Consider the following 13,424-nt stretch of genomic DNA (forward strand, 5'->3'; position numbering starts at 1 on the left):
AGCCCATATCAGATACCATGATTTCTATGGCTGCAACATTATGTCAGATGGAAATATTTTAGAACATCATTTTATACACATTTGACTTATTTGGTATGTTTGTAAACCTTGGCTTCCCCACTAGAATTTAATCTAAAATTCTGCGGGTTTCAACAATGCTTGGCTACACAACACAAGTTTGTAAAGATGGACCCACCACTGGGTTTATATAATTCATTTGATCCCAGAGTATTCTGTTTCATTTGAGTGCTGCCACATGTGGGGCATCTTTGTTATCTATTCAGGGGTTATTTATGGGTAGCTGTGAAGTGGATAGCAGGGCATTGCAGATGACAATACACGAAGAACCACTGTGAGTGAAAGCTTAGGCGTATGGTGGGGCATTTCTGTCTTGTTGGGGGAATCGTCTCTCCCCAACTTAGCCACAGTGGTCTGGAACTGTTTGCTGAGTAGTGAAACAGTGTTAACCACAATTCAGGGCTGTCGCACGAAACCTAACCAACACTATTGTGAGATTCTTGGGTCATAAGATAACTATGCATGCACCAATGTATTTTGAATATTTACTCACTGTCTTGACCCGCATATAAGATCGATTTAAGAGGCAGAGGTATGTGGCTAATTCAACTTTTAGCTTTTTGGGGGAAGTGATTAGACTTAGACTGATTTAGACTTTGCAAGGTGGTGTTCAAATACAGGGCATATCCAGCAGGGCAGTTTAGTTACCAGCACACTTGGAAATAAATGGGTTAGTTAGTTAGTTTGCATATAAAGCTGAGTTTGGTTTTTCCTTATTAATGCTGCTGCTTATTTTTATGGATTCAGTGATTTATTGTCTGGTCTGTATAAAATATCTGAAAAATGCTGTTTATTTCCCTATAACACATGGTACGGTTTTAATACTGCTGGTTTTGTATGACCAACTGTCTTAAAACTATAATGTAATATATACATTATAGTGCCACATATGTCAAAGAAAAGCATCAGACCCTCATATTTGGGAATCTGGAAGGTTAAATTTGGCATTTTTGCTTTAAAAATAACTGCGTCAAGGTGCCCTAGTGGTTAAGCTGCTTACCATGCAACCCCGGTGTGTGTTTGTGTGTTGTTTTATCTGGGATGTCACCCTTCCGGCAAATTTCGCCGGTCACAGGCATCATCAGAGGTGTCCAGTGACATGTGCGCTGCAGGTTTGAACTGTGTGTTCTCCATATAATCAATCATAGCTGTGAGCTCAGGAGCCTCCCTTGGGTGGTGATTGCGCAGTGGACACATGCCTTTGGTGTGGGAGATCTGGGTTCAATTCCCACTGTGATACATCAACCAATGTGTCCCTGAGCAAGACACTTAACCCATAGTTGCTCCAGATACGTGTGGCCTCTGACATATAGCAATTCTAAGTCGCTTTGGATAAAAACGTCAGCTAAATGACTTGTAATGTTATTGTGTCTGTATCTGAGTATGACCCTGGAGTGTATCGTTCTCTTTAGCCCCAGAGGAAGGTTAGGTCAATTAATGTAAACATAAGAAAAAGTGAAGCCCATCCTTGCAAACAAGTCAGATCGAGTCGTGTGCAAAAGAAAATAATTTTCTCCATATCGTGCATAAATGGTATCGGACTGCATCAGATCGGTTAAATGGCCTCAAATGTTGGAATTCTATGATTGTACCTCCATCGTTATCGTTTTTCATAGTAATTTAGAAAATATTGAATAAACAACAGAGCATAATTTTATTTTGCTGCGAGACTTAAATTACAGCTTTCATCCCGAAAAAAAATTGTCTCATCACACAGTGAGGCAAGGAATTAAACGTTTCCCAGTCCATTATGAAATGGATAATCCAAAATCCCTCTCAGCCTTCCTCCTCTTCTGTACCCCCCTCCTACACACACACACACACACACACACACACACACACACACACACACACACACACTGTGAGGGGCCCCTTGCTTTTCATAACAAAAGGCCCTGTCCAACCCGAGTGTGCGGCCCAGCATTGCGTGGCAGAGTGGAAAGCTGTGTGTGTCTGAGTGGGAAGCCCTCTGAAGCACCCTGGCGTGTCAGGTGTCACTGACATCTGTGCATATGCGTGGACTGGGTCAGGGTGTGTTCATGTCCATGCATATGATGCGTTTTAATTGTGCATCTAAGCCTGATCTTTGACCTCTTGCTTTTCAGACCAGCATAAGCTCCACTGGTCTCCCAGATATTAAAATTATTTGCGGCTTGTTTGTGTAAAGGAGGTGTGGGAGGGTTTGGAGTTGACAGGAGTAATTGGAGCGCGGACCTTGCAACATTTTGACACGAAATGAGGAATCTTTGCTGGTGAGCTCAGCTCTGTTGTTTTTGTTTTTTCAGCTCTGGTGTTTTCTTTTTCCTTCTCCCCCCCAAACCCCTACTCTTCCGTGTTTCCTCCTCTCCCCTTTTTTGTCCCTCATGCTCCTCACTGTCCCCCTGAGCTGGTCATTAACGTTTCAGCCCACCCCCACCTCAAACTGACCCAGCTGGGGGAAAACATAGCTTTTTTGGCTAGCAGAATGTGCTTTCCAGAGGTCATTGCGAGTGTACTGTATGTGTGCATGTGTGTTTCTGTATATTCTCATTCCATACTTCACACGTGTATTTTTTTTGTTTTGTTTTTTTTTACACTAAAGTGTCGCCTTTTTAAAACCTGCTCGACGATACACAGTGACCCCCACATCAAGCCTTGAGGCTCCCTCTGCTTCAGCTTTAAGTTTCCATGCACCCAATATCCCGTCATCTGCACAAAATGGCTTGTTAATGGACAACTTTCTCTCTTTTTTTCTGTTTCCCTCTTTTCATCTTGCAGAGAAGCGATGAGGAATTACCTGAAGGAGCGAGGTGACCAAACTGTCATGATCCTGCACGCAAAAGTTGCACAGAAATCCTATGGCAATGAGAAAAGGTATGACCCTGGTATGATCAAGGTTACCTCAGGCCTTGATAATCATTGGAAGTTGTTGGATTTGAGAAAATAAAATAAGGCTGAGAAGGTTTTTGAAGGTTAAACAGATCAGTATGTGTAATCTCTCTGGCTGTCTGGGTAGGAGTAACACTTCACATTCAGAAGACGGATTTCCTTTCATTCGCAGAGGAATAGTTCATTTTCTGAAATTTGCTTTCTTGCTGAAAGTTAGATAAGAAGATTGACACCACTTTCATGTCTGTTCAATAAATTTGAAACTATAGCCAGCAGCCAGTTACTTAACAACAAAAGGCAACACAATCTATCTACCAGCACCTCTTAAGCTCAAGGTATGCCTTGTTTGTTTAATCGAAATGTAGTTTTACAGGGAGTTGTGTGTCAGACTATTTTTTGGGCCGGCAGCAGGCTAGCTGTTAACCCATTTCCAGTCTTTATGCTAAGCTAAGCGACTGTTGGCTGCAGCCTTAAGGCCCTGACGCACCAAGCCGACGGCCGGGGGCTAGTGGCAATGAAGGACGACTGTGATGTCAGCGCCAAAGTCTTAGCCAAAAATTAGCAGTGGAACACACCGCAGAGACTGCAGCCGACCGCCAAGTACCATGTACGTGCTGCGTCTGCGTGAGAGGTAATAACTCTCCATACCAGCAGGCGGCGGTAATCTATTTGTTATTCAACCAGGGAAACCGGATAAAGTTGCTATGATACACACAACAAACAGCGTTTGCTCGATCAGCGGCAGAACAGAGCCTTACGGTCCCTCTGCTCTGACACACCGCACAAACTAGGGCCAACGGTCGGCTTGATGTGTCAGGGTATGAGAGTGCTATCGGTCTTCTCATCTAACTTGTTGAATTATTCCTTTTAAAGTAAAAAAAAAAAAAAAAAGAGGCGCGTTATATTCGAATTTTGTCGTGTCTCACTGCAATTTCAATTTCTTGTTGTTTTTTCAAATAAGGGGTAAAGATTCACTTGTGAGAATGTGTCAACCTCTTATTATAAATGCTGTTTTACAAGCCTTTATACACACTGACCTATTGTTGAGGACGCTGATTACAAACAGCTAAGCCTTAAAGGGAGTTATTGGCATCATGTAGGAACACAAACTTGGCCGCCTTCATTGCATTCAGGCTAAGGGGTGAATAAAAACCACACATTCCAGCTTGCCTGCGCGCATTGCGGGTACCTGGACCTTTCTGACCTCCCATAGCAAAAGGTCAGAGGAGGAAATGAGTGGCGACCTCGTGTGTGAGGCCACGTTCAGGTGAAGGCCACAGAGAGGCGGAAGGAAAGGGTGCAGGGAGAGGGAGTTGGGGGCGATGGGAATATAGGGGAGATAAAAGGCTCTCGCTGGAATGTGCTGGTGAAACCATGGAGCATTTCGGTGTAACAGGTCTCAGAGGTATACAGAGCAACTTAACCTGTTGCTGTCTGTCTTTGTTGTAATTTCCACACAGGGTGCAGGGTGATCACTTTTTTTCTCTCAAACTCTCGAACTCATCTTTTCTGCCTCAAACCCTTTCTGTAACTCTGCTCTCACCTTTTTACCTCTCACTCTCAAACTTTTTATAGCTTTTTCCTCCCCCCTCTCTCGCTCATTATGCAACTCTCTTCAGCTCTCCATCCTCCGCCTGTTTTCTTGGCCCGAGCTGTAGCGCTGCTTGCTATCTCATCAGGCCTATCTCTTGGCAAATCAGCCATTGCGGGCCAACTCTGAGACACCTCAGAGAGTTGGAGCACACCATGAGAGAAAGATGGTGAAAGGTTGAGATTGAGATTAATTCCTCAGATAAATTGTAGCTGTCTTGTCCACTTAAAGTGACACTACTGAGGCAAATGGCAGTGAGAGGACCCATTCAACCACTCTTGTCACATGCACGCTTGTACAGGTTCAGTGTTAGTGTTGCTGGATTGTGAGTTGCTCAATGCCATGCCAATGCAAGGCTGAAAACCACATATTTATAACCAGCAGAGCGTCTATCCGGATCACAAACAAGTGTCTGAATGAGTGTGCTCAGCTAAAGGGATTTCTGGTTGATCAGAGTCACAGTACGTCTGTCTCGCACCTCTGATTACTTCGGTCTATATTGTAATAAGGGAGCCCAAGAAAGTGGGTGCATGGAGAATGCAAATGTGCTGTCTCCACCTTTCTGTCTGCACTTTTTTAGAAGGTGAAAGTAGACAAACACCCACAGAGACAGACAGTGGTGTTGCGAAATAGGTCCCTTTCCAGTTCCACACTGACGCACATGAATTTATTTGAAGTTATGCTGGTTCAGTGATGAGTTGATTTCACATTTTTGACAAGGCTTAAGTTGTCATTTTTCTTAATGGAGTTCTGTACTTGACGTTAAAGTATTTCAACGGAGAAGAGCTTTTTTTTTTTTAATAATGGTTTATATTTATTTAAACAGATGAGTTTCATGCTGGACTGCTCATGTTAACATCTGCTAAATTAGGCTTGACAGCTTGAGGAAATAGTGCTTAGTTCAATTGTATATAATAGTATGATGATGAAAGTTTCTGACTGTCTTGTTGAAGCTTAGCACAGGTCTGCCCTCTTCTGGTGTAAATTAAGAGATGCACATTGTCCTTTTGTTGCTCACATCCAGACTAAATTGCTGTCTTGTCCAGCAGTTGTGTCCTTGAAATGTACTTTTCAAAAATACTATTACTCTGTTGATGTTTTACTTTTTTTTTTTTTTAGGACAAATAATGTAGAAGTCCATCTTAAAGCCATGCAGATGTTGTTTTTTTATTTTTCGTCCAGGCAAGTGGAAATAAAAACATACTTATATTTAAAGTAACAGACTTAAATACAAGTTACAGGGGCAACAATTGTTGCAAACATGTGGACCCACTCAGCTCAACAGGTAGCCACTTAAGTGTTTTTTTACATTAGCAGATGCTTAAAGGTCCAATATGTAATACTGACAGCTAGTGTTTAAAATAGTTACTGCATTACAAATTCAAAATACTGGAGAGAGTCGTCTCCCCCGCCTCCTCCTGCCCAGACTCGAAGTTCACGTTGGTTGCCAGGCTGAGACCGCAGCATCCAACAATGTTAGACAGCGGAGTAGCTAATGTTAGATGTTGGCTATATTGACATTGTCATAAAAGCCCATGCTCACGCAGAGCTCTGTACCCAACTGACAAGCACACTTTTTCGGCTTAGAATTACAGTAGGAACCGCTAAAAACCCGACAACCTCGTCGTCCTCTCCACACGCCAGGATAGGAAGTACTAAAAATAAAACCTTGCCGTCCTATTCCACCCGACTGAACACACTTCATTGGCTTAGAATTGCGGCAACAATTGCTAAAAACACTGCAAACTCACGGTCCTGTCTTTCCGATTTACAGCCTCCCTCTCTTGGCTTAAAATAACTCACCATTGTACACGTTGTAAACAGCTGTGGATTGCTTGCGTGGTAACGTTACCACTTAGCAGGGTTAGCATAGCGTCGTTAGCCAGGACCAGTCGGGATCACTTTACTGGCTGTGTCTCAATTGTTTTTGCGATTAACCAACTCGGGTACTCTAGCTATATAATTCATTGTGAGTACACAAATGTTTAAATTACATAAAATGCCCGTCCCTTGTAGCTGTGATAAATTAGCCCGAAGCTAATACTTACCTGTTCAGGAGGAAATTAGTCAACTCAGCGTCCTTAAGCTGTCTCCATCTTTCAAATACATTTCCAATATTTACCCGGAGTTTGTTACGTCTCTGGTCACGCAACTGTTAGAAACATGCAGTTTTTTTTTTAGGTTGTGTAGAATCTATCTCCGTTGATCCCATTCGTTTGTGTGCTGCTTCCATGTACTACAGCTGTAGCGTGCTGGGTTTACGTTTCTACAGGTATATCTGGCAACCCAGCCTGGCTATCAAACTTGGCAGTTTATAACCACACACAGGCCAAAACATAAACATAAATTCCGTCACGGAATGTAAATTTCAAAAATAAAAAAATACTGACATTAGCATTGTTGTCCAAAAAGATAGTATTTCAGCTTAACATGTTTCCTTAATATCTGATGAGGCATTGGTGTTATTTTGGGAGTTATTACAGTACATATATTACATATTGGACCTTTTAAGTGAACATCAATGAAGGAGAAAACAGCGCATTTTTCAGATGGTCTAAGGATTTGATTCAAAAATTCATAAATATGTGTGCATGTGTCCAGGTTCTTCTGCCCTCCTCCCTGCGTCTACCTGATGGGCAGTGGCTGGAAGAAAAAGAAGGAACAGATGGAGCGAGACGGCTGCTCCGAGCAGGAGTCGCAGCCTTGTGCCTTCATCGGCATCGGCAACAGCGACCAAGAAATGCAACAGCTTAACTTAGAGGGAAAGGTACAACACACACACACACACACACACACACACACACACACACACACACACACACACAGTGTCATGTTATTTAGTCTGACAGAGAGCATTTTGAAAGCTTTAATGCATTTAAAATACACTGTACACTATTAATATCTTCATTATATTCATTGAAACTAAACTCCATCATTTTCTATGGCTGTATGATCCCTAATAAATCCTCAAATTAGTCGTAATGGACTATTTCTATGCTAATGAGGAAAAAAGAAAAATTCTAATGAGACAATGGATCTCATTTTGGCCAAGAAATGGAAAGAGTCCTTCAAGTAAACTGGTGAATTACAATGTGAATAAAGAGTCAGAGGCAGGGGAAGAAACAATACAAATGTACATAGTAAATGTACCTAGAATTAGGCTAGTATTGCCGCAGTAGTCTGTGTTACCGGTGTTACACAGTGTCTGTGCATAAACCGCTTACATTATTTGCCCAGGGTCAGTTTGCTTTTTTTTATAAATTTATGTTTGTTACGTTATTTACCTTCACACGAAAACCTATTCTAGTTATTCACTAGAAGCTGCCATGGCTACACACCTTCACTCCAGGCACTTTACTGGAAGTCTGTCATTTTGCCTTCAGTACATTTGAAGGTTATTTTCTAACCATGTTTTCGTTGACAGTGGTGGAAATTATGTAACAGTTGATGAGGTAAATGATCACTGAAGTTGCTCGGAAAATATAAGAATGTCAACTGTGTTCTTGTGTCACTTTGTGTGTATATCTATTTTAGGAAACGTTTCACAGAATTAATCATTTGCAGCAAGAAAAAGAAGAAAGATCTAATGTGTTCTGATTTCTGCCTCCCCACCATGTCCACCCAGAATTATTGCACTGCCAAAACCTTGTACATATCCGACTCCGACAAGAGAAAGCACTTCATGTTGTCTGTCAAGATGTTCTACGGCAACAGCACTGACATCGGTGTCTTCCTCAGCAAGAGGATCAAAGTCATCTCCAAGCCCTCCAAAAAGAAGCAGTCCCTCAAAAACGCTGACTGTAAGTTTGCATTCGTCTGTGTCTCATCCACATTTTTTTTGTCAGTTACTTGTGCCGGGGACACAGATGAGTTTTGATGGTCGTGTACACTAATCTCTTTTGTTTGTCGATAGCTGTTGTTTGTTGTAGTACAAAAATGTTGCCGACATCTTTACTTCGTGGTTATATTCTTCAGTCAAATTTATGTCATTGCGATAGATTTCACACAGCAGGATTTAAAAAGGATTTAAGAGGAAAAAAGGATAAAAAGTGTAAGTGTAGCACAAAACAGAAAATTAGGCATAAAAACTCATTGTTTTTAGAAAAAAAAAAACTATGGAAAGCACTTGCCCTTTTCAGCCTTTAAAATGTCAGTCATTTGTATTTTTTTTTTAAATTGCTGACCGATTTACTTATTTCACTATGGAATTTATTTAAATCTTGTTTTATTATGTATTTTTATTTAATTTCTTTACATTTATTTATTTATTTATTTTAGTTACTTTATTTGCTGAAATTGTTCCTATTGTTTTTAAAGGTGCTGTAACAACAGGTTATTATCAGTATTGTTTTTCTAACCACTAGAGGGCAGTGTAGCTTCACTTAAATGTGTCCAGTAACCCAGTTATGTCACAAGTAGCACACCTGTAGTGTACACATCACCTCTTCTGCTGAGATTATCACCCTGTTAACACAGCTGACATGTAAGTGACATGTCATGTTTGGGTTGTTATGTAACCGGCCCGTCTTTGTGTGTTCTTTGTGTTTGTTCACAGTGTGCATTGCATCAGGGACCAAGGTGGCACTGTTCAACCGGCTTCGGTCCCAAACAGTCAGCACGCGCTATCTACACGTGGAGGGCGGCAACTTTCACGCCAGCTCCCAGCAGTGGGGCGCCTTTTACATCCACCTGTGTAAGTCTCATTCAACCAGAGCTGTTGCTGTAACACAAGCACAAACACATTAAGTTAGAAAGGCTTTAAGTCACACGGAGTTAAGTGAGGAATGTGGTTTGACAGCTTGTCACGTTGTCTTCATGTAAAGGTAACCCACGCTGTATTATAGTTATTACACAGCTCATTCATCATGGACAAAGAAAGAGATTGATTGAATGTGGGTTTGAGTATATAGAAAATGTTGAAGCTTTGTTGCAGCACTGACCTTTTTTGTCCTGCATGGTGCTTTTTCAGTGGATGACGAGGAGTCAGAAGGAGAAGAGTTCACTGTGAGAGACGGTTACATCCACTACGGCCAGACAGTCAAACTGGTTTGCTCTGTCACTGGCATGGCACTGCCCAGACTGGTAAAAAAAGAAATAGAAACATTAATGATCCCAGCAGTGAATGTTGATTCATTACATCATCAGCTAAGAGAATAAAATAAAGGAAAATAAAACCCAAATCATGCAAACCATTTAAAGGAATAATTTAAAATATTAGACCAACTTTTTCGGGGGAAATCTTCACTGGATTAACAAAGGTCTTTATGTTGTCAATATATTTGTTTTTCTTTATTAAAGGTCCTGTGACATGCTGCTTTTTGGATGCTTTTATATAGGCCTCAGTGGTCCCCTAATACTGTATCTGAAGTCTCTTTCTCGAAATTCAGCCTTGGTGCAGAATCACAGCCACTACGAGCCAGTTCCACAATGAGCTTTCCTTAGGACGTGCCATTTCTGTGTCTGTAGCTTTAAATGCTATTGAGGAGGAGAGGGGGGGGGCAAGGTGGAGGGTGGGGGTGTGGCCTTGACCAACTGCCATGCTTCGCTCGTTTGCAAGCCATGATGTCTCTCGCCTTCTCATGGGCGGGCCAAATTCTCTGGGCGAGCAAAGCAGAGAAGGGGGAGGTAACCTTGCTCCTTATGACATCAGATAGGGAATATTCCAGATCGGCCCATCTGAGCTTTCATTTTCTCAAAGGCAGAGCAGGATACCCAGGGCTCGTTTTACACTTATCACCATTTCTAGCCACTGGGGGACCATAGGCAGGCTGGGGGAACTCATATTAATTATAAAAAAAACCCTCATAAAGTGAAATTTTCATGCCATGAGACCTTTAAGATTACACAAACAAGATAGTTATTTGCAGAATTTTGGTGCTGGCATTTGGATTTTGTAGCCAGGCTAGCTGTTTCCACATTTCCAGGCTTGGAGATGAGAGTGGTATCAATCGTCATCTCATATAACTTTTTATCAAGAAAGCGAATAAGTGTTTCCCAAAATGTCAAAAATATTAATTTAACATAAATATAAAAGTAACATGTAGACCGTGTTTGTCCAAAGAATGTTTTCCTGGCATTAGTCTCATGTTCCTTTACAGTTAGTAGTGATTTAAAAAAACATTTTTCTTCCACTATTCTGTCTTTTTCTTTCCCTCATTCCTTGCTGACTTTCTTCCTGGTTTTCCCTTTCCTGTCCTCCCCCCTGCTATGTTTCCATCCTTCCCTTTCCCTTCTCTCCATTCTCCCTTTTATCTTACAGTCGTCTAATCCCTCTCTTTCTTCTCCTGTCAGATCATCCGTAAAGTGGACAAGCAGACGGCGCTGCTGGATGCCGACGACCCCGTCTCCCAGCTCCACAAGTGTGCCTTCTACCTGAAGGACACAGAACGCATGTACCTGTGCCTTTCCCAAGAAAGGATCATCCAGTTTCAAGTTAGTAGCACTTTATTACATCTGACATATCTTCACGTGGAGACATGAATCCATGGAGGAGGTCACTTCACCCTCAGGTGCAATTAATCCTACACTGTTCACCGGATGATTGCTTTAGCATTCTGAAATAGGGAATTGGAAGTAAATTTGTGCTCAATTCTGCATCTATTCTTTGTCTTTATTATACGGTATGGGGATGTTAAGGAACAGGGTGCTATTTTGTTCTTTGAAGAAGAGTGTGCAGTCCACTCAGCTCCAGCATTACTACTTATTTTGAAGGTTGTAAAGATGGACCTTTTGATTGCAGTCTTGAGGAGAGTAGTCTTGATTGGATGTAACCATCGGTGGTTATCTCTGCCCCTGCTTTGAGGTCATGTCTCCCCTTCTTCCCCTTCTGCCAGGCCACTCCATGCCCAAAGGAACCAAACAAGGAGATGATCAACGACGGCGCCTCCTGGACAATCATCAGCACAGACAAGGCTGAATACACTTTCTACGAGGGCATGGGCCCCGTCCACTCGCCTGTTACCCCTGTGCCTGTGGTAGAGAGCTTACAGGTACACACTGAAGAGTCGTCGCTCCTCCACCCACCCCCCCCACCCCCCCCACAAAACAAAAGCTTTCCTGAACATAAACCTGGTCACAGTGTAGTGTATGTTGAGTCCTATATCAGTGAGGTTACTAAATGATCATCTTTGTCTGCAGCTAAACGGTGGAGGCGATGTCGCCATGCTGGAGCTGACAGGACAGAACTTCACTCCAAATCTGCGGGTCTGGTTCGGAGACGTTGAGGCCGAGACCATGTACAGGTGTGTCTTTGCATCCATTTCATTTTTCTTAAAGGTTCAGGTTACTTTATTTATACCCGTAGGTAAATTTGCTGCGCAGTTAAAAAGTGCACGGCATCCAAAATACATAGAAAAGGAAAAACTAAATAAAATATTCTAAAAGCCAATTACTGAATAAATAATAGACACACAAATACAGGCTCCAGAAAGCTTTTGCGCAAATGTTCTTGTTCAGCTTGTTCATTGGTGTGATTGCAGCTGGGTCAAAGCTGTTTTTATAGTGATTAGTTTCACACCTTGGAACTTAAAACCTCTTTCCAGAAGGGAGAAGCTGAAAGTCCTTGTGCAAAGGGTGCAAGCTGTCATTTAAAATGGAATCCGTTATCCGCTGTAGCTGTCTACAGCACAGGGATGCTGGGTACATCTGGGATTCACCGATAGGCTTACTGGACCATTTCACAACTTGATTAAGGAAGTTCTTATTCTTTACAGAAAACCATGACACCAAGTTTAAAACGTTAAAAGACACGTTTAAAACACCAAACGCACAAACTCTCACTGCGTGCGCATGTGGTCACACCTGCTTTAGGGATCCCACCGGTTAATAAACCTGTGACAACACCAATGTTACTGATCACGTTGCAAACACATCACAGCTTTTGCTGCCCTGCCCAATTTTGGCAGCCGCTGGGTTGAGACGAGGCGGATGCCCTGCCTGCTTCCCTTCAGCGCCCATGTTAACCATAGACTGTATATAAATATGATGTTAACCAATTGGGCTGGGCAAGAAAACACACTTCTAATCTATTATAAATGATATAAATATTTATACTATAAATGATCGGATTCTGCGCTTTTGCTTTTCACTTTGACACCAAATCCTCTATTATCGTCCTGTAGGTCTCGTCAGGTGATGAGTGAAATCTGACTCCTGCTACTTTGTACTTCTGTACTACTTCTGCTGCTCTACGGAGTGGAGCAGATACTTTCACGTGGGCGCTCATATGCAAAAATGAACTAAATGGGTTTTATTTTTATAAAAACAGCAAACTGACCCTGGGCAAATAATGTAAGCGGTTTATGCACAGACACTGTGTAACACGACTACCGCGGGAATACTAGCCTAATTCTAGGTACATTTACTATGTACATTTGTATTGTTTCTTCCCCTGCCTCTGACTCTTTATTCACATTGTAATTCACCAGTTTACTTGAAGGACTCTTTCCATTTCTTGGCCAAAATGAGATCCATTGTCCCATTAGAATTTTTCTTTTTTCCTCATTAGCATAGAAATGGTCCATTACGACTAATTTGAGGATTTATTAGGGATCATACAGCCATAGAAAATGATGGAATTTAGTTTCAATGGATATAATGAAGATATTAATAGTGTACAGTGTATTTTAAATGCATTAAAGCTTTCAAAATGCTCTCTGTCAGACTTAATGCTGCAGATCCTATGAATGCGTAATGGCCTAAATCTTATAAATCAGGTTGTATGGTATAAACCTTCGGCTTCAAACCTGTGGTTATTTTTGACGAGACCTTTTTAAAAGCCCCCTTGGAAAATGCCTTAGCTTCCCCTCTGTCATGTTGAGTTTTATAGACTAATTACATTTTCTGTGTTTATCAGTACCACCCACCAAGCAATAGTGAATCAGAGACG

The 13,424-nt window shown here is 41.8% G+C and overlaps 1 protein-coding gene across 3 annotated transcripts in view; it reads left to right on the top strand.

Annotated features, from left to right (window-relative positions):
* The window catches only part of rbpjb (recombination signal binding protein for immunoglobulin kappa J region b), a 59,148-nt gene that overhangs the window by 42,160 nt on the left and 3,564 nt on the right, over window positions 1-13,424 (top strand). For 2 of the 3 annotated variants that reach the window (XM_078275561.1, XM_078275563.1), the window contains exons 3-10: window positions 2,836-2,931; window positions 7,139-7,304; window positions 8,163-8,337; window positions 9,093-9,230; window positions 9,507-9,619; window positions 10,829-10,969; window positions 11,371-11,526; window positions 11,675-11,778. In XM_078275561.1, the coding sequence (XP_078131687.1) occupies window positions 2,836-2,931; window positions 7,139-7,304; window positions 8,163-8,337; window positions 9,093-9,230; window positions 9,507-9,619; window positions 10,829-10,969; window positions 11,371-11,526; window positions 11,675-11,778 (1,089 nt within the window). The remainder of the gene's footprint in view (window positions 1-2,835; window positions 2,932-7,138; window positions 7,305-8,162; window positions 8,338-9,092; window positions 9,231-9,506; window positions 9,620-10,828; window positions 10,970-11,370; window positions 11,527-11,674; window positions 11,779-13,424) is intronic. The other variant, XM_078275562.1, reaches the window with a different exon arrangement.

This window comes from Sander vitreus, chromosome 19 (genome assembly GCF_031162955.1).
Source record: "Sander vitreus isolate 19-12246 chromosome 19, sanVit1, whole genome shotgun sequence".
Taxonomy (NCBI): domain Eukaryota; kingdom Metazoa; phylum Chordata; class Actinopteri; order Perciformes; family Percidae; genus Sander; species Sander vitreus.